The sequence below is a fragment of the Pyxicephalus adspersus genome, chromosome 10, assembly GCF_032062135.1.
Source record: "Pyxicephalus adspersus chromosome 10, UCB_Pads_2.0, whole genome shotgun sequence".
Taxonomy (NCBI): domain Eukaryota; kingdom Metazoa; phylum Chordata; class Amphibia; order Anura; family Pyxicephalidae; genus Pyxicephalus; species Pyxicephalus adspersus.
In genome coordinates, this window is record NC_092867.1 from 8,180,623 (window position 1) to 8,201,135 (window position 20,513).

The 20,513-nt window shown below is 39.2% G+C and overlaps 1 protein-coding gene across 1 annotated transcript in view; it reads right to left on the reverse strand.

The window, feature by feature from the left end:
* Positions 1–99: 99 nt before the first annotated feature.
* Positions 100–20,513, reverse strand: part of OGA (O-GlcNAcase) — a 35,514-nt gene continuing 15,100 nt past the window's right edge. Inside the window, exons 8-16 of the mRNA XM_072424463.1 lie at positions 18,995–19,153; positions 16,772–17,382; positions 15,844–16,018; positions 10,725–10,810; positions 9,914–10,018; positions 9,116–9,204; positions 7,810–8,002; positions 5,828–5,987; positions 100–5,669 (exon numbers count right to left, since the gene is read on the reverse strand). Of these exons, the coding sequence (XP_072280564.1) occupies positions 5,533–5,669; positions 5,828–5,987; positions 7,810–8,002; positions 9,116–9,204; positions 9,914–10,018; positions 10,725–10,810; positions 15,844–16,018; positions 16,772–17,382; positions 18,995–19,153 (1,715 nt within the window). The 3' untranslated portion in view covers positions 100–5,532. The remainder of the gene's footprint in view (positions 5,670–5,827; positions 5,988–7,809; positions 8,003–9,115; positions 9,205–9,913; positions 10,019–10,724; positions 10,811–15,843; positions 16,019–16,771; positions 17,383–18,994; positions 19,154–20,513) is intronic.

Sequence of the window (20,513 nt, forward strand, 5' to 3'; positions counted from 1 at the left end):
ACCTCAGAAAAGTCGCAGCCATTCTAGATAAAAGGAGGCAACTCCATACTAATGTCCATGGTAAAATAAAAACTGCACAAATAAAGACGAGTAAAACTGTGATTTTTTACTAGTTTTATTATAAAACAAAAACATTCTACAAAAGTGCAACTTATATTCACATCAGAAGTATTTTGTATAATGGAACCTAGCCGCACAGGCTGGGAGGAAAGTTACTGAGAAAACTGCAGTCTCACATTGGTTTGGCGGTTCTGCGGTGCCGTGTTTAAAACTCAACACTTCAAAGAGGGCACTGGTGGAAATCGCTGGAGGAGGACAACAAGATTTTAAGCTCTCACGCCAAACAAAAATGCAAAACAAGCAGCTGCATGGTTATCAAGAAAATGATTCAACTTCTACAAAAATACAAAGCAAACTATAAGAGTAAACTAACCCTTGTACATGCCGAGCTAAATCTGTTTTGTGGCATTGAGGGAGAGTTCATGATTTTACACCATAACCTAAAATAATATATATGTGCTGCCTAATGCAACAAAAAGAGGTGAATGCAGTTTTTATCTACGTGTTGTGGTGGAGGACACTCAAGTAGGGGTGCAATAAAAACAAATCCCACCACATTACAATATTGTATGGCCCTTACACACACACACACAATGGATTCACATGTATACCTTTGTGTGTCAAGGGTTATAGGGCTCATCTGAAGTGAATTAGATGCATTGCTGTGAATGGGGTCACAGTGACTTCTTCCTTACTATCCAATATAAAGATATCAACATTTTCCCCCGTCAAACCAACCCAAGTATGGACCAATCCAAAAGTATCTAAAAACTACTGTCTTTTGTGCTCAGTCTGATGTTACCTTCTTTAAAGACTAAACTTTTGAAGCAGTGCCCGAAGGTACTAGGCACCAGTAGTACTACTGGTCTACATGCTGCTATTCTTTCCTATTACTGCCTTACCTTTCCTTGTTCTGCATTATGTGAAGACAGCCATATTGTTGGAGCCAGAGCTTTGCTTCATGTCTGAGCACCCAGAATAAATATGAAATACAGATTAGTGTTATCACCAAATCTCAGCATCTAAACTCATCATTGGGCAAAAAAAAACTACTATTCCAATAGCTTGGCGTATCTTTACTTGCTAAATTCAGTGCCACTTGTAATCAATGGAAGGACAAATGCAAACACATTCCAAAAAAATGTGTTCTCTACAAAAAACATCTGACATTCTATGACCCCTATGAATTGTCCTGGTTTATTTTACAAGCAATTCTTCTATATATGAGAACAGCGAAATAGAACAAGTGCTTAAATGTATTGTTCTATCTAAGATTTCATGTATGGCAAAGAGCTGATGGGTAAACTGCTTGGTCTGCCAATTATCTGTAATGCTGTCAGGTCAGTCTTGACATTCATATACTTCTGCCGAGCTGCATAACTAGCAGGGTAACAGCGCTGTTAGTTACCAACGCTTCTCTGTCACATACATACGACTCTTCAAAGATTTTCTTTGGAAATCTGGCTTATAGGGGATAATATAAAGGGTCAATGAGTGACAGCTCTGCATCAGTTTGAGGCTTCTGACATCACAATCAAGATGGAGGCACCCAGCAGTCTAAGCGTGTTTGTAAGGCAACACAAACAGGGCTTTCAGAAGTAAATGACATGCTTAAAGTACATGCATGGATGGGGTGTGATGTTTGATGAAATGAATAGCCTGGATGTTGCCGTCACAAGAAGTGAAGCACTAATGCCATAAAATATAAATCAGATGGGCTTCTACTTTTATCACTGCTGTATAGAAGAACCACCATCAAATGCTATGGTGCTGCAAACATTTTATTGTGGGTTTGTTCAGTTTGAGGATATGATTTCTATATCTGGTAGTGTAACATCATTGTAAAGTAAAGCTATGAATTGGCCAATTGAAATGGCTTGGGTCAGAATTCTTTCGGTAGCCCTTGGTTAGTAAAACACCACAACACAAAATGCAGCTGCCAGCTTGCTGTATAGAAAAAGAGCAGAAAATCCCAAAAGTAGAAAGGAAGCATAATATCTACACACATAATTTAGAGTTGACTGGTCACAGAGGAGGACACTGGACACAGCGGATTTTGTAGGCCAGAACATCTCAAATCATAAGGATTGCAAAACAAAGTCAAACAAAAGATCTGCAATCAGTTTCTTGTGCTTGGCTGCAATAACAAAAACCCCTCTGGAAGATTGTGCTGGGATGTTTAGGTTAACATCCAAAGACTACGAGAGAGAGAATACATCTTCCCGATAAAGCATAGACAACCTGCAGCATCTAAGGAACTATAACTCCCAGCATGCTATCCCATGATATATACTGGGAGCTTTTCCCATCCTGTAACCACCACAATGCCTTGCTGCTCATCAAACATACAGAGTCAGCACAGCCACTGCAATAGTGACAATGGTGTTTTGTTATATTTGCCTGCATAAGTTCTGAAAGCAAAATATAATGCTGAACTTTAAGCAAACTGCTTTAGCAGAGTACATGGCTGAGATTTCTATGAAAGAGCCATCCAGTTTTGCAGGGGAGAAACACAGCTAGGTCATGTTCTTACCCCCCCAATGACTGGACAGTGAAGTAGCAGAAAGTTGAGCTCATTTGCCTGCTAGCAACTGCATTCAGCAAGTTCCTTTTCAGTATAATTGTATGCAGCTCATCCAGCTGTCTCTAATAGTCTAAACTTTGCTGCACATATTACAGGGGTTAGAATCTTACTCCTATTGCTACCTGTGTTACATGGATTTTCCCCCATTTCGTTTACTGCAGACATTTTATCAGACAGGAAGTGAGGGTGAATCTCTACCAGCAACACGAATGAAACGCATTTCTTTTGTATTGCGGAAGGAAGGCTAGAACCCCTGACAAATTTCTATAAATGTCTGTATTCCTGTTGCAGATTTTCCCTCACTTCCTGTCGTCTATAAAACTCTTTTCAGCAGGACAGGAAGTGAAGAAAAAGCCAACAAAACCCAGGTAAGCAGTTAAAACTTGATTTTTCTATTCTTCCTAATATTTTCAAAATATGACAACTTTGCAATGTTAGCATAGACTTTAACAAAAGAAAGTATACACACACAACAGAAAGTGCATGTAGAAAACTATGACTCTTGATATGTGCTTCTCCTGTGACCTTTTCTGCAAATACGCCATTGTTTATTTATAATTTTTATTAGCAAAAGTGGAATTTCCCTTGAAGTACCTATGAGCTTATTAAGCAGAATAGAAAATGCAAATTCCTCCACTGAAATAGTACCAGACAAAGTATCCGCACCTTTTAAAAGTCCTTATTTTATTATCAAGTAGTGGTATTTAAAATCCATACAGGTCATACATCAGCTGGGATGCTTTAAGAAGTAAGATGTGAAATACAGTTCCTCAGTATAACTAATCATTTTACTGCAGGTTAAATGAAACTACTCATTTCAAGGCTCAGATCCCATTCTAAAAATCACACAGGGCTTGTCCTTACAGGGATAGACTTCTGATCTTGCAGCATTTGGTAACAATGTCAAAGTGCCAGGAAGGGATCATTGTTTGCGCTGCAAAAAGTTACAATCCCCAACTGCTGGTGCTCGATTATCAGGTAAAACATGCAACAGACAGATCCAAGGATTGTTGCATATTGGAGAAGAAGGTGGGCCAATTCAGAGAGGAGGTAAAAGCAATTGGCAGTGGTAGGTATGGATGGAAGAGCTGGGGACAAGGGAGAAGCAATGAAAGGACACACATAATAGTAAGCTCTGTCCAAAAAGCAACTTTATCCAAAGCTTTCAGTGTGAACAGGGCCATACAGACTTTGTTTCATCCAAAAGCTCTGTATCAATATTTACTTGCATCAAATAAATTGTTCTGAGGATCTAAATCTAAGATTTACATACAAATGTAAAAGTCAGCATGGGGCTTTTTAAACAGGATCTGAGCCTTGCAGAAGTTGCCATTTACCTGTGATTAGTTGCTGGACTTTTGTGCTTTAAATCTTTAAATTCATAAATGATCCCAGCTATGTATGTTTGGTATGGATTTTAATTACCTATTAACCCCCCTAGCGGTCTAATTCCGTCCAAATTTCCATTTTTTTTTCATGGAAATTTATTTTTCATTGACGGCTGTAATTCTTAGGCATAACTCACTGAAATTTAATAAATTTAAAAATAAACTTTAACAAAAACACAAAAATCTTTTAAAAAAATATTTAAGCATGTAATGTAACTGTATAGTAGCATATATATATATTTATATATATATATATATATATATATATATATATATATAATTGAATATTTCTTTGTATTGGACTCAATACAGCCATTTTGTATTGAATCCAATACAAAATTATTTGAATTTCATGCTGATCCTCCCGCCTGCACCGACGTCACCGGTAAACCCCGTAGATCTCATCTCTGCTCTTTGCGGCTGGAGATCGAGGAGGAAGGACGTGTACCTGGGGACTTACCCAAGGTTAAGTGTTTTTTTTTTTTTTTTTTTTTAGTTAAAAGCGACCCCGAGTATAACTCGGGAATACTGCTTTTTGCCTGGAAAATCCACCCCGAGTCACACTCGGGAATACCGCTAGGGGCGTTTATAATAAAATATGAACTTTTTGTTTGTGAGGTGCTGATCAATCATCTGCTTCTATACTTGAAGGTGCTGACCATCTGAGGTTCGGGTTTACTTATCCGCTGTGCACCATTGTTGCCGAGCTGTAACTGAAATACATAGACCACCCCAATAATCTCTATACCACCATAAGAAGTGTAAACGGAACAGGAAAAGGCAAGTTTAAAGCACTTTTTTATCCTTACAGTTTCAAAAGTTATTAAAAATGAAGCATGCTCGATCAAAGCTTGCATAAAGAAACATGAACATAACAATATACAGAAACAATGGTAAACAGTCTGTACATACAGTATCCTACAGGTACATTTACAGAATCATTACTTTGCTGCTTTTCAACTGTTCCCACAGATTCTATGCAATCCTATTCACCTTGAGTGCTACATCCTTTATCTTTCCTGGAAAAGAAAAACTATATGGAAAAAAAAAGGAAAAGATCCTGATACCTTTGTACACAAATGATGTTTAAGAGCTCTTTAAATACTGCAAGCTTACCTAAACTGCATTTCTCAGTGTAGGCAAGCATTCAGTATTGTTACCATTTAAAGTAAAGATGAAAATCCCCAGCGTTAAACAAGAAGTCCATCAAATACCTAATGACAACAAAGAAAAGAAACTGGACACAGACCCTTCTATATTACACCTAGGAGCACAAGTCTCCCTGAAATGAAGAGCTCATGCAAAGGAACAATATTTATCATGGAGAAGCCTAGACAATTTAAAAACCTTTTTTTCTTTGTATTAAAGATCAATCAAATCATCAGGTTGTAGTATGCATAGGCGTTGTTCAAAATATCCGGCTGGCAAAACCTGGAATTTTGCATGATTGGTAAATCTGAGAACGATTCCGGACAAGTTTTTTTTCCTTTTTGCAGATATTTAAAGGCTCCTTCCAAGGATAACAATATCTTTAGGAAATCCCTCCATTTTGGCAATATCGAAGCAACCCAGCTTCCTGTAAAAATCCAGGATTCTTTTGTCGTCGGGTCTGACTTCACAAAAAGCACCACGTGATCCTGAGACAAGGAACAGAAGATGGGTAAACAAAACAAACCAGCACCCAGTACTATAAAGGGAGAATTTGTTGTCATTTAATTACCAAGTAATTGATGTGCTTTACAAAGTTTCTATGCGATATAGATACGATATGTGTGTGTGTGTTGTCTGAACTCACCATTTGCTTTAAGAGAAGACAGGAGGCACCCCATCATCCCTTTGGCCACACTGGGATCTGTTACCTTCTTGTGAATATCCACTTTTATTAATGATGGAAAGTTAGCAAGGAATGTGTCAGGTAATATTTCCTGCTCTTCATGAAAACTCAGCATGATTTTCTGGAAAAACAAGGAAGATAAAGGTCAGAATGGTTGCTTATATAAATCAAAAACCATATAATTCAGGACCCCCAATACATTTGTATCTCTTACCACATGGTTATCATATAAATAACATTTACTCATAAAAATGAAACAATGGAAAACTCATACAGGCACCACAATTAACTCCCAATAGTTATAAACACATAAGATTTTCCGAAAAATAAACACATAGCATTTCTATATGACAATTTAAATACATTTGTCAATGCCCATCTATTGTTCTTGACACATTTCAACTTACATCTATAACAAATATTGTGTTTATCAATTAAATCTACTCAACCCGATACTAGAGTCTCAGGGATGTCCCACATGGCGAGCAACATCCGTGCGCTCCGTGATGGCAGCTTCCGCGCACGAAAGTGCATTGAGTGCCGTAATCTGTGCAACGTTTAGGCTAATTAGTTTGAATGAATAAATAATTATGAGCTGGAGATCAAAGTATATTTCATTAATAAGTACAATTTTTGAAATGTAAGCCTCCAGGTCCCTGGGTAATGCTGGGGCCCTTTTTGTATATGATGACGACACCATTGACCATTTCTCATCTGGAAAAGTTTGCTGGATTTCAGATATAAACTTTTTAGAATTGTGAATTATTTTGTGAAAGTTTAAACGTGTGTTTTTTATTGGATAATATGTGGGATGTGTAACCGAGTCACAGTATTGTGGTTTACAGTTGTGGTATATTTCCTCACAAGCTCTTCTAAAGAACAGAGGAAGGAATTGTGAAAGGTGTCAAGAACAATAGCTGAACATTGACAAATGTAGTTATACCACAATATAGAAATGCTATATGTGTCTTATAAAAACATAATGTGTTCCGAATTATTTACTAAGTATTTGACATTATTAATTGTGGTACATTGTCCTGTATGAATTTTCCATTTTGGAATAACAAGCGATATAGTTGTTTGGGGATGAGGCACCTTTTACATTGCGCTTCCACCATAAATGAATGGGATAAAAAAGGGGACAATTCAGGAAACTAAAGGAAATATTATTTCGCTTATACACCGGGACAAGAAATAAAGAGAATAAGGTAGCATAAGATAACGGGGAAAGAAGTCATCATAAACATTGCTCAAAAGAGGAAAATGTATAACTAAAAAGAAATGTGAGACACTATGACAAGGGATACAGGTGAACAGAGGTCACCTTAACAATACCTAAGGGGAATGGGGATCAAGAGGGCAAGGGTCACCAGGACAATACATTTGAAAACTAAATGGCTGACAGTGCTTATGGTCTGTGACTCCACTGAGGAGATTTCCAATTACTTCCTATCTTCAGAATCCCCATCTCCAGGATAGGAAGTTCTGCAAGACCAACTATAATGTGGAATAATGTTCACATCAGGACAGGAAGTGACAGGAAATATTCCCAACAGTATTCTCCCCAGAATATTTTGTAAGCTGGGTGGGAAGATGCTGTAGGCAGGTGGTGCCTGTATTGTGGCCCAAATCCGTCTGTTTTTGGGTGGTTACTGAAAAGTGCTGGGTGGGGAGAACACTGCCCAATACTAAGTATCACTAAGCAAGTCCAATTTACTAATGCTCATTCATAACTAGGATCATTTTGTTGTTGAGGTTTGGCCTTGAATCTGATCAAATAACTCAGGCAAGATCATCGCAAACCGAATAACCCTAAAACGGTTCATTGACCTACTATACTGAGCAGCAGTGTTTTCTACTGTCCGAGTCTCATCTGCAGCATTCCTCGCAGCACTGCACACCTAAAATATAGACTGGGGAACATAGTGATAGGGATCTGTTACCTCTGCTGCTGAGAGCTCCTTATCCCCCTGGGGTTTGCTGTATTTCTCCTGCATGAAGGGGATCCAGGAATGTTTGCACTTGGTGAGATACGGAGTGACATCCACAGTCCCCACAGCATAGCCACAGATACCATCCTCATCCTCCAGCACAAAGCAATAGTCCAGACTGTGAGACAGAAGTCCACCAACAAGCCTTCATGAGGGGGAAAAAATAAAAATGGCATATTAACAGCTATTACAGTTTCTGAAGCAATAACACCACTGACACATATTTTTCACTATAATATGCACAAATTAACTGCATGATGAGTGAATGTCCATTGCTCGTGTATTGCTATCAGTGTATCCTTGAATGAACTGCAGAAGGCAAAAGGGACTTGAATTGATTTTTGTCAGCTAACATTCTGCAGGCATTCTAGTCAGCCAGTTTTTTTTTAAATTAGCTACAAATCTATAACAAGTTTAAAACCACATTCCATTTATTGTACATAGTGCCAGGATCGCAAAGATCAATATTGTAGAAAGGGACATGCGACATACCTTCTACAATAATCTGTCCTACCTGCCTGATCACTATCTGGCATTAACCCCCCCCAGCGTTAATCCCCAGTGTGACAAGGGTGGGTTTAGTGTACCAAAAGTGGTAATCCCCGCAGGTCCTGGGGACACGTCCTTCCCCTCTGATCTCCAGCCGCATAATGCAGCGACCATCTCCGGGGTTTACCAGTGGTGTCGGTGCATGAATCGGTGCAGGCGGGGGGATCGGTGGGAAATTCAAATTATTTTGTATTAGACTCATACAAAATAGCTGTATTGAGTCCAATACAAAGAAATATTCCTATAATATATATTAATTATATTATATATGCTACTGTACACTTATATTACATGTTTAAATAATTTTGAATTTTTTTTTATAGATTTTCTTTTATTATTAAATTAACAATATTATTAAATATCGGTGAGTTATGCCTAAGAATTATAGCCTACAATGTAAAATAAATTTCCATGCAAAAAAAATTGAACACTTTTTGCATGGAAATTTGCACAGAATTGGAGCGCTAGGGAGATTAAAGCTGCGCTGTGAAGCGCAGAGTCAGCTTTGGTTGTCAAGATAACCAGCAATCCTGGCTTCCCCTGCATGTGCCAGGAAGAATGAACTCCCGTAACCCTGCATGGAAGTTATACCATCCTGGCAAGGCCAATCAAGATGGCTAAATATTACTGACGGGAAAAGAAGAAGGCAGCACCCTGTGAGGAAACAAACAGGTGTAATGCGTGTTTAGTTCCACCTTAAGGTACATACTTATCTCCTATCAGGTCAGGCTGACTTTCAAAGGGCAAATCATCCATGGCATCATCATACATTTCTCTGCAGATCCTGTACACTGAAGCCTATAAAAACAAGAAAAGTTAATCTTTGGCCAACATCAATTTTCACAATCACTGCTCCTAAACCATCATTAGTGTTTCCCTAAAATATTATCCTGGTTCAATACAGAGAGCATTTAGCCTTAAATAGGAACTATACTGAGAGATTTTGTAATCTGACGTTGCTGTAACTCATTCTAAACAATGCTAATTCCTAATATGTTCTTAAGGGAGAAACAGAACCCACAAAAAAAAAAAAAGAAAAGGGCAAACAGAGCAAAAAACTAGTCTCAAAGGGTTCCTTAAGTCTCCCTGAACTGATTGTTCTCCGAGTATTAACGTGTCATGTTCGGTTTTGCATGTTTTATTTTTGTTTTATGGAGATCGCTATTTGGCAGTAACAGAACTTTGCTCTCTTTTTGGAGCTAAGGGCTGTGCCTCTCCAGATCCAATTCTGCTCTATGTAAAAAGGCTTAAACCAAACCAAATGTATATATTTAAATAGATAAGAATATTCTGAAAGATACATAAACTGCATTAATTTGTGTCTTATATCTGCCTAGAGTTCAGTTTGAGTGAATTAGTCCCAGAAGGTCAATTGTTATATCTACAGTGTTCTCCTAAGCCCCTTTTAATCGGGTGCACCACCTGGCACTTTTAGGTCACAGGGGCCACCACCCGCCTAAAGCTTTGTCCCAACCAATTTTCTGGGGAGGATACTGTGTCCACTCACCTCATCTTTTGGGTAATATGGACGTATCGTGTAAACCTTAGAGGTAGGCGTCAGGGGAGGAGGCTGAAAAAAGAGGTCATTTGCTCCCTCAATTGGAAGCAAACGCTGTGAAAAATAAGAGGGATATAAATCAGATCGAGATAAGAATAACCACCAATGTAAACATGCCAAAAACAACAAAAATACCACTGCAGGTGGTTTTCAGCAAACAAGGGCGGCTCTGGGTAGCAGCTATGCACCACTTCGCAAAGGGCAAGCCCAGACTGCCGGGTCGCAGAGAGGGTTGGTCTGAAGAGGGTTAACTGTGACAAAGAGGAGGTGTGTCCCCCTACCTCGCAGCATGACGCAACATGCAGCGCGCACGGCACCTGTGAGAGGGAAGAAAAAGCCAGCGCATGAAATTCCATGAACAAATTTTATGTGGTCACCCCAAACACCGCTATAGATAATTTTAAAATCAGAAATGGACATCTGTCAGCACTCTTTTGATCATGGAATTTCAGTGGTTAGCCAAGCATGCGCACGCTGTGCTCGCAGGCGCAGAAGGAAAGACGCTGCGCGACCTGCAAAGGAACAATGTGAAATGCAACTACTCGCGGCGCAACCCTGGCGCTTTGGGAACACAACATCATCTCCTCCACCTGAAAAACAGGATGGTTAGGTAAATAAGGGAAAAAAATAGGAATAAGAGATTAGATTGTTACAGTCAAAGCCTTCAGCAGACCAAGCCTTTCAATTCCTCAGATGTACAGAAATGTCGGTTGAACATAAAGTGTGAAAATAAAGTTGAGTTTTGAATTCGTGTTGATACCTGGAACTCTCCAGCTAGACCTCCTCTAAAGGCCCAGGGCTCTTGGTCTCCACTTAAGAACTGTGCTGAAGATTGACTACGACACCCTGTTGAAATCAGATCCAAGCGGAAAATGTTACATGAAGGGGGTTTTCGAGAGTCTACGTGTCCAGCAAAATATTTAGGAGGTGGAGAGGGCTCTCTAATTTCTGATAGTCTTTGCTCATTCCAGGCTGTAAGAATCCTGTGTATTGACAAAATTCAAGAGTACCCCCTTGGAAAGGCTTAGAGAGGTCTTCCAGTAACACGCTGATCAGGTAAGAAATGTCTGCACATATTTTGTTTAGTTTGCCCCCAAGAGAGTGTTGTGTGTTACTGGTGGGGCTTAGGCAATTTTGGCAATTCTGCACAGAAAGCAGAACTGTCCCTGAATGGGATTGCATTTATGAACTGCAACCAAAATAGGAGTGCTTTGTGTAGAGCTCGGCTAAAAGACCATTAGCAAATATGGAGGCCTCTTCATTGCACAGTCCGAATTGGTCTTGAATACATTCAGTTTGTGTAAAGAAAAAAAAGGTTAGCAGGGTCTCCAACCTGACAATGGAACACGCTGCTATCCTGTACTGACTAGGGATCTCCTTAAATTAGGCTTTTGTCTCTTAGGAGCAAGACTAACAATGTACAGATGCCTCTTGCCTTCCACAAAACTGACTGAATAACCTCTTTAAGTGATACAAGCACATGAGATGAGATACCAATAACATTATCATCATAAGCCCTTGCACGCTAATAGCTACAACAGTCAGTTTAATGTGGCAGCATTATTACAGCCCTGAGAATTGAGAATCTGAAGTCACATTTATCAGTGCTGGGCATAAAAAGCCTGTAAAGCTCAGCCGGAGAAGAAAAAAAAAAAAAAAGTTGTAGTGCAATGTTTACAAAAAAGTTCTGGTGTATAATTTGAACAAGTGTATATATGGCCTGTGGTTACAGCACATAAGTAATGTTTATTTTTAGTATTCCTGAAACTTTTTTTTTTTTTGCAAAAATGAAGTATATTTTGAGTGACGACTTCTGGGACTGATGGTACAAGTGAAATGCCCATGATGCAATACTCATACATACTGTAAGGCATACCCGTAACGATTACTATCGTAGAAACTACTGCTTTTACACCAAGTGCTGAGTGTGCAATATGCTTTATTTCGACTGCTGTGATTATGAATTTTATTATGCTTATCCTGTCAGGAATGCTGATCTGTCCTCATTTCTCTCTGTTGGACTGGGCCAACCACATTTGTACAAATCTACTCTGTGCATTTTATGGCTTCGGTGGAGCAGGGAGTGCTGTCATCTGTGTGTCAAGGAATTCCAGGTAAATAGAATTAAGAAGATGCTAAAGCGCAGTGGTGCAAGCATCCTCTCAGTGTCATTTACTCTGCATTTCTAGGATCTCAGTGAAGGAGATAGGTGATTCTCATCTTCATGTCTTGGGTGGAAGACAGGGCAAAGGTAAGCTTAAAAAGTAACAACAGCTTTTTTTTCTGAATGGATATTGTTAGCTTTATTGATCAAAGGGCAGAGAATACACTAAAAGATTATGCAGTGTTCTCCCAAGCCCCTTTTAGCAGGGCACACCAGCCAGCACTTTTCAGGAAGCCCCTGGCTGTTTTAGTGTGGTAATGGATGAGTTGGGTCACAATACAGGGGCTGCCATCCACCTACAATTTCTTCCCATCCTGCTAAAATCATTTCTGGGTTAGGCACGGGTATGATTTAAAGCAGTGTTTCTCAACCAGGGAGCTGTAGCACACTAGGTTCCTCGAGCAATGAGCAATTTGTACCTAGCTGGTCAGTTTAACTGACATCAGTTATGTTTTGGCTACTTGTAAGGGTAACATTCTTCCCCAATAGCCATGTAAGAAGCATTCTTCTCATGACCACCACACTAATGTACTGGGAGCTGTGAATATAGTAATATCAGGGGTTTCCTAAAGATCTGAAAGTTATTTAAAGGGTCCCCCATTTATAAAAAGGTTGAGAAACACACTTATGGTGTAGCAGATTCTGACACAGTTATGACCGAGTGACTTATCACACACATGTATATAGCAAGAAGACACTTACCCTAAATCTATTTCACTATTCTATGGCCAGATAGATTCCTATTGTTGATACAAAGCAATCCTCTGCCCTATTGATTGATGAAGGTGTTAGGACTGGGATATTACATTTGCATAGTGGTGTAAAAAATAAATGCACTGAACTTATATAACTGCTCATCAGGTGACAGGAGTATGTTAAAGATTGTGTATGAGTGAGCATAATAATTCAATGCATCCGGAGAGGCTACTCAGAAAACGTGTTTCTGCTGCAGGGCGCAGTCAGGCTCTACCCAGCGCATGATGTGTGCGGAGACTGAACAAATGTGACTTCAGATGATTCAAACAGCACAGAACAGCCCACACTGCCTATCTAAGGAGATTGTATATAATCGCTGCAGAGCGCAGTATGCATCTTGCTTTCTCCATCCAATAGTAGAAGACACTTGTGCTCAGGTCTCTCCCATCTGTGCACAATGAGGAAGACACAATAGAGTAATTAGTAAGCAGAATAAAATAGGACACACTTCCTGTCACAAGGACTGAAAGCAACCAGGGATTTTTTCTTTCCTTTTGGATATTTTTTTTAATTTTTTAATTTTTACTGTGCAGATCTAGTTCACATCAAAATAATGTGAACTTCTGCTGCAAGTTATTTAAAGGGACAACTCCAAGCAACAGGCTAATTCGAGGGCTGCTAATGCTTTAAGGTTTAAAGCGGATAAAAACATTCCAGTTGAATTAAAAGAAAGTTTGTTACAGTTACAGTTCATTTAGTTTATGAGGCAGCTGCAGACCAAGTAAAAAAGCTTGTCCACTTCCTGCTTTTAGCTCATGGCCCTGCTAGTTGGAAAGCTTAAGCTCTGTATCAGAAGAGCATGTGACAAGCCTTGCAGAGAGACTGCTGCTTCTATACAGATAGCAAGAGTCCTTCTCTGCAGTCTGTCGGCCAGGTAAAGGCTTTTTTGCTCAGACTGTGGCTGTACTCTGCAGTAAATGAACTGTAAGAACTTTGCGCACTCTGTTTTGATGCACCTAGAATGCATTTAAGCTGATTTAAAACTAACGTTAAAAGGGGCTTGTCCAAGATGATCCTTAGCAGCCAGAGCACCCAGATCTAACAAGTGTAAAGCCTTTGCGTTTAGAACTACACCTCTCATCCTGCAGTACTTCTTAAGGATTACAATGAAATATCTAAAAATCAGAGGGGGAGAAATATCAAAGTCTTGGCTGCTTTGTGTCATGTGGCATTAGAAAAGGTACACGTATCATATTATAAGCTGCACTGCAAATGGAAGTAGTGGGCAAACACCCTGACCTATGCAAATTCAGGAAGATAACTTTATGAAGTGTTTTATTGGCTAGCTATATCAATGGATGTATTAAAAACAATGTGGTGTGTCCCTTTAAAATTCAAACAGTCCAAATAGGTTTCAAATCGGAACCCTAAAACAAATTTTAACTCACTAAAGAGTGAGAAAGGCTGTATTAAGTTATGTGGATGAGACGACTTTACAGAAAGCCCAGCATCACTGCCTGCTGTGTTCTCTACAAGCAAGTTTCCACACTGCTCCTTTAAACGGCTTTGAAACCTGAAAATAAAATGAGGCTACGCAAGTAACTTAGGCCATGCTGGTGCACAGGATAAAAAGTCCAAAACAGTAATATTCTACCTGCAAACACAAGCTGGTGCATCTACTTATGTAGAAGTACATACTGTGTTTGTGCCACCTCCAAAAGGCAATTTGTTTTTGCAGTTTAGATGACCCTGCCCCCAATTTAAATGCCCTTTCGCACCAGAATAGCCTTGCGCAAAGCTCGCGTGCGCAGGGTGGGAGTCACCCATCAACTCTTTTCCAGGATGTCAATTGTAGCTCTCGGAAAATTCTGTTAAAATAGCAATGATGTTATTGCCACACAGCAAGCAGCAGGCAACTGGGTTTATGTATGAAGTCAATGTAATTGGTTGGAAACTCCCATAATGAGAGGTCAGTTGATTTCAGTCCTGTCCACAGTGATACAAATAATACAAATTACAAGTACAGTCATGACAATATAAGCCCATGGGGGGGAAAAAAAAAAGAAAACTCATGACCCATTCGTGACCAGAGATCCATGATGTCCAGGCTAAATTTAGCAGCTTAAGCTAACTTGATAACTAATTTTTTATACCTAAATCATTTTAGGAAGAGAGGTATTATTTGGCACACCGCTTTAGTAACTTTGTTTCTGTAACTGCATATGACAATTACATTACGAAATAGATTGCAGATCCGTTAGTGACAGGTGTCATTGGGAGCCAAAAGAAACACAAAATACTGGGTTAGTGGCTCTTAGGAAGGATGTTTCATCAAGGTATCCTTAGCACAGGATATTTTGCTGGGGGATGTTGGATTACAGACAGGAAATGGTTATACGGGGCAGCACAGTGGCTCAGAGAATAGCACTCTGGCACTGGGTGCCAGGTTCGAATCTCGGCCAGGACACTATCTGCATGGAGTTTGCAGGTTCTCCCCCATGTTTGCGTGTGTTTCCAAAAACATGCAGTTAAGTTAATTAGCTTCCCCCAACAAATTGCCCTAGACTTTGGTAGGGAGATTAGACTGTGAGCCCCTTTAAAGGACAGCTAGTGACATATGACTATGGACTTTATATAGCGCTGACATATTACGCAACGTTTAACAAATACTGTGTACCAGGCTATCCTCTATGCTGATCCCCATGCAACTACTGTGGATTGAGAACATCTCTATGTACAAACCCGCTTTCATATCATTCTTTCTGACACAAAACACTATGCTATGGCTCAAAATGTAGACGGAATGGCACAGTAAACCCGGGGTAAAAACCCACTATGGGAGCAGATTTTGCCACTAGTAGAGTACAAAATGAGCAATAATTGGATAAAACTCTCCTGATGCCTACATTTCACTCCACTTCTCAATCAGATGAATGATAGTTTTGTTCCCCCCCCAGGGCTGGGGAACGAAGGTAAAAAAAAATGACTGAATGGCTGCAGAAATTCATAGAGCACATACCTAGCCACTGCACAAATGACTTCACCATAGAAATTATACTCTTGATGTCCCATATGTAAGGGTACAGGTCATACAAGATGGTCCGGTTGGGGCAGTTTGAGAGTCGAGTAAACATGGTCATTACCACATTGCACATCTCCTCAAATTTTGTCGCTCGGGTGCGCCACTCACCCACCTGTAACAAAACACACAATTATTTTACTGAGGGAACCTATGTACATCCAAAGGGAATTATTGTGGAGTCTGTAAAATTCCCTGAGAATAATAAAAACAAATCATTAGTTTAAAAGCATAGTATTACCAACCAAGGGAAGAATAAGTTTCAAGACGCCAATACACATTCATACACATATACAGTTCTAAGGATGATCTATGGGGAACAAAAACCCTACTTCCCGCCCCACATAACTAAATTAAAAAAAGGGGGGGAGTGGCAATTGTGGGTGCATTTGCAATGATGGATCAATGGACCCCTGCACCTGGAAACTGAACTATCAAAGACCTGGATGGTGGATATAGGTGCAAGTGAAAAGGGTACCCTTAAAAAAATAACACATGAAGGATATGTTAAAGGGGGTGGGGAGTTCTTTTTTTCCCAGAGGTTGTCTTTTTGCAGTGTCCTCCCCAGAAGTTTTTTTAAGCTGGTGGGCAGAAACTCTAGGTAGGTGGCAGCCCCTGTACTGTACTTTTCAGCAACCACCCAGCTGTTTTTGTGCCGGGTGGTACATCCGGCTAAAGAGGTCTGGGGAGAACATTGGTTTGTTAAAAAAAAAATAAATATATATATATATATATATATATATATATATATATATATATATGCACTAAACCTTTTCCCATATGCACCAAAATTTAGACACGGTCTGTAAAATAACAAAATGCCAGAATTTATATCCCTGTCCCAACTGAGGCATAAGTGTGCACTTACTTTTTCTTCATCTTTGCCACCGCAGTTAACGCTCACCACGCTGCTGTTAGCACGGAGCCATTGAAACTCTTTTAACATCTGAGCACCTTTTGGTCCATGTTCATAAGGCAAGTAGAACAAATCGGCCAGCAAATGTAAATCGTCCAGGGTGACGGCTTCGGCAGTATACAAAGGCTTTTCATTAGGTCCAGGAATAAATGGCTCCTTACCGATCTGTTCGTCGGTCTGCATAGGAGCAATGTCACAGCACACGTCATCTTGCATGCACAATTCTGAAGACTTTGCTTCACCTAAGGTTTCCTTGTCAGTGTCCATTGGCTTCAACTCTTCTGCCATTTTGGCCTCTGTAATGTCGGTCAAGATTTGGCTCACGTTTTTGTTAACATCCTCCACCTTTTCTTCTACCATTTCCATTGGCTCTTCCTCCAGCTGCTTTTTCTCTTCCTCTTTAGCCAGCATAGGAGGCTCGGTGTTTAGTGCCGTTCCCTGGCTCATAATGGGTAGCTGATATACAGTAGTGACTATGGTTGTGGCATTTAGGGATGGAGAGGATATCAACGGTGACATTCCAACAACGCCAGCCTTGGCCCCGCTGTGAGGTATTTGCCTGCCTGAAAATTCACATTTAGGTTAACATAGGTTTTACAGTTTTCAAATATAACAATAACACAACCCTCCATAACAAAACATCCATAATAAGCACAGATCACAAGACTAAACCACCTAACAGTGGCTATCTATACACCAATCATTTGGTGTTGGCAAATAAATGTTTGGGATATGGCATGGGACCATTAAAACAAAATTACACTAAACCCTGAAAAAGGTTTCTCTGAATAATTGAATCCTGAGATGTTTCATATGACCGTAACAAGTTTTGATTGGGTAACAGTTTTTTTTATCACTAGTTATCTCTAGTTTGTGTCTTGTGATTTTTCCTTTTTTTGTACAAATACAAATCTCATGATTTTCCTCTAGTTGCTCTGTTCCTTGGCTGCCTCTATGTCAGGCAAAACTGAGCTACTGACAACTATAAAACTTGCTTAGCAATCCATTGGGGGTCTGTAATGGTAAAAAAAACTAAATCAAGTCTGAACTAGAGGGAACATAGAATGGCATTGTCTCTTGGAATCTTTATTTCCATCAATAAATGTAATTATCCTAGCAGGACTATTAACATAGCATTAAGGTGTACCTGTGTCTTGCAAAAACATGGAACTTGTATCCTGGGCTTTTCACCACATACCATCTGTACTAAAAAACTGCCCTGGGAAAGTGAAACCTGTGCCGTTTTATTGAGCAGCCACAGGTCCCAAAATTACAGGCTCCTAACAGTTTTACATTACACCAAGGAGTGAAATTAATGTAAATGTGTGTGTGTAAAGGTTAATAAAATAACTCCTCACTAATAAGGTCAAACCTACATACAGTTAGGTCCATAAATATTTGGACAGAGACAACTAATTTTGTTTCTGTACATAACCACAAATAAATTTAAATGAAACAACTCAGATGCAGTTGAACTGACGACTTTCAGCTTTAATTCAGTGGGTTGAACAAAAAGATTGCATAAAAATGTGAAAAACTAAAGCCTTTTATTTTTTTACACAATCACTTTATTTCAGGGGCTCAAAAGTAATCAGACAATTGACTCAAAGGCTGTTTTTATGGGCTGGTGTGGGCAATTCCTTCGTTATGTCATTATCAATTAATGTACAGAACCAAAATTAGAAAAAATGTTGTCTCTGTCCAAATATTTATGAACCTAACTGTATGCTGCTGTATGAATAAAATTAGTTTACGATTCTTTATTCCTCCTAATAAGGGGTATTTGTATGTACTGGTGTACTGTAAAGACACTCCGAACTCCTGCATACATCCTAAGGGTACTAAAAAACTGCCCTGGGAAAGTAAAACCTGTGCTGTTTTATCAAGCAGCCACAGGTCCCAAGACTACAGGCTCCTAACAGTTTTACATTACACAAAGGAGTGAAATTAATGTAAATGCAATCTTTTTGTTCAACCCACTGAATTAAAGCTGAAATTTTGCAGTTCAACTGCCTCCGAGTTGTTTCATTTAAACTTAGTTGTGGTAATGTATAGAAGCAAAATTAGAAAAAAGTTGTCTGTCCAAATATTTATGGACCTAACTGTATGCTGCTATATGAATAAAATGAGTTTACGATTCTTTATTTCTCCTAATAAGGGGTATTTGTTACGTACTGGTGTACTGTAAAGGCACTCCGAACTCCTGCAGCCAGTCTGTCAGAGCAAATTTCAGAGCCATTTGAGGACTGTACAGCATATCTGTCTCCAGGTCTTCATCGCTGCCTTCATTTTCTAGCCTAATTTGGATGGACACAGTGCTATCTTCACTATCCGCTGCAAAAGAGGAAAAATGAAAGTCAATGCCAATAGATCTATTGTCTATGTATTTAAATGGTTACAGCTCCTCAGTATATATATTGTTATAGTATATAATCAATTGATGTACTTTCCCCCTACATATATGGCGTTATATGCCTGGAGACAACTTTTGTAATCTGACCTGCTCCAGGTGATGCTACCATAGAGTAAGAACATTTCTTAAAAGAATCTGGAGTTTTAGGATCCATACTGTAGCTATACCTAGAACATATGTCTATAGACAAACTCATTTTGTAGTTTTGTATAAACTACATATTGGTTAAAACATCTTGCTGGACCCTGCTGAGATATTATTTCACTTTCTGTCTGTAGGCACGACAGGAAGAATACTTTTAAAAGTGATTATTAAAAATTAAACCCACTGAAACAATTCTCACTGTTACTATTCTGGTGAGAACTATGTATTTTCCCCCATTTCAGTCTCTATAAAAATAGATATTAGGAGAGGATGAATCCCTCATTCCCTTATGGCTGACAGAAACAGCAATAAAAACTATACAGGGGGTAAACACGGAACACGGATACATTTACAGAACAATTCCTTTTTGTATGGTTACGTTCTAATCCCTTAATCACTATGGTGTAGTAAACAATGAGTCTGGCAGCTGAGCTGTGATTAGAACTCACAATGTTGGAATCAGACAAAATAATCTGCTGACAAGCATTATGTTCACAACTAATTTTGACTGTACATTGGTTGATACGTGTGCAGCCATGTAACTGATAGACAACTCCCACATATTAATTTTTTATCACCATCTACCTTGCAACCAAAGTCATTTTTTTATTTGCACTGCATATATATAAAAATATCAGCTACAACAGTTCATGTTCTAGCCCTATAGCTTTTTGTTTACATGCAGGATGCCGATACTTCCACAATTATTTATTAACATGCATGGGTTTATATGACACTGTTTAATTATTGTTCTTTATAGATCCATTGGAGCAAAGGTTTACAGCCCAAGTGAACTTTAATTCTTAAATGTTGTTGATATATTCCAGATACAGTAAAATAGTAAGCCTGTCCCTTGCCACAAATCTTTCTAATAAAAGAGAGATCAGGGTCCTGACATTGTTCTATGCAGCATGCTGGCACCAGACAACCTGTGTTTGCAACATTTACCACTGTACTGCACATGGCAAGTATTTAAAGCTACAGGTGGACAAACAGTAATGTAGTACTATAATCAATAAAATATCCTTGAAGTTTTTTTTTTGGTCAGAAAATAAATGTAATGGCTCCTGCCATGGCATTTTACTTCTGAGATTTATCCTGACTTATGTCTGTCAGTAGTAAATCACTACAATCCAG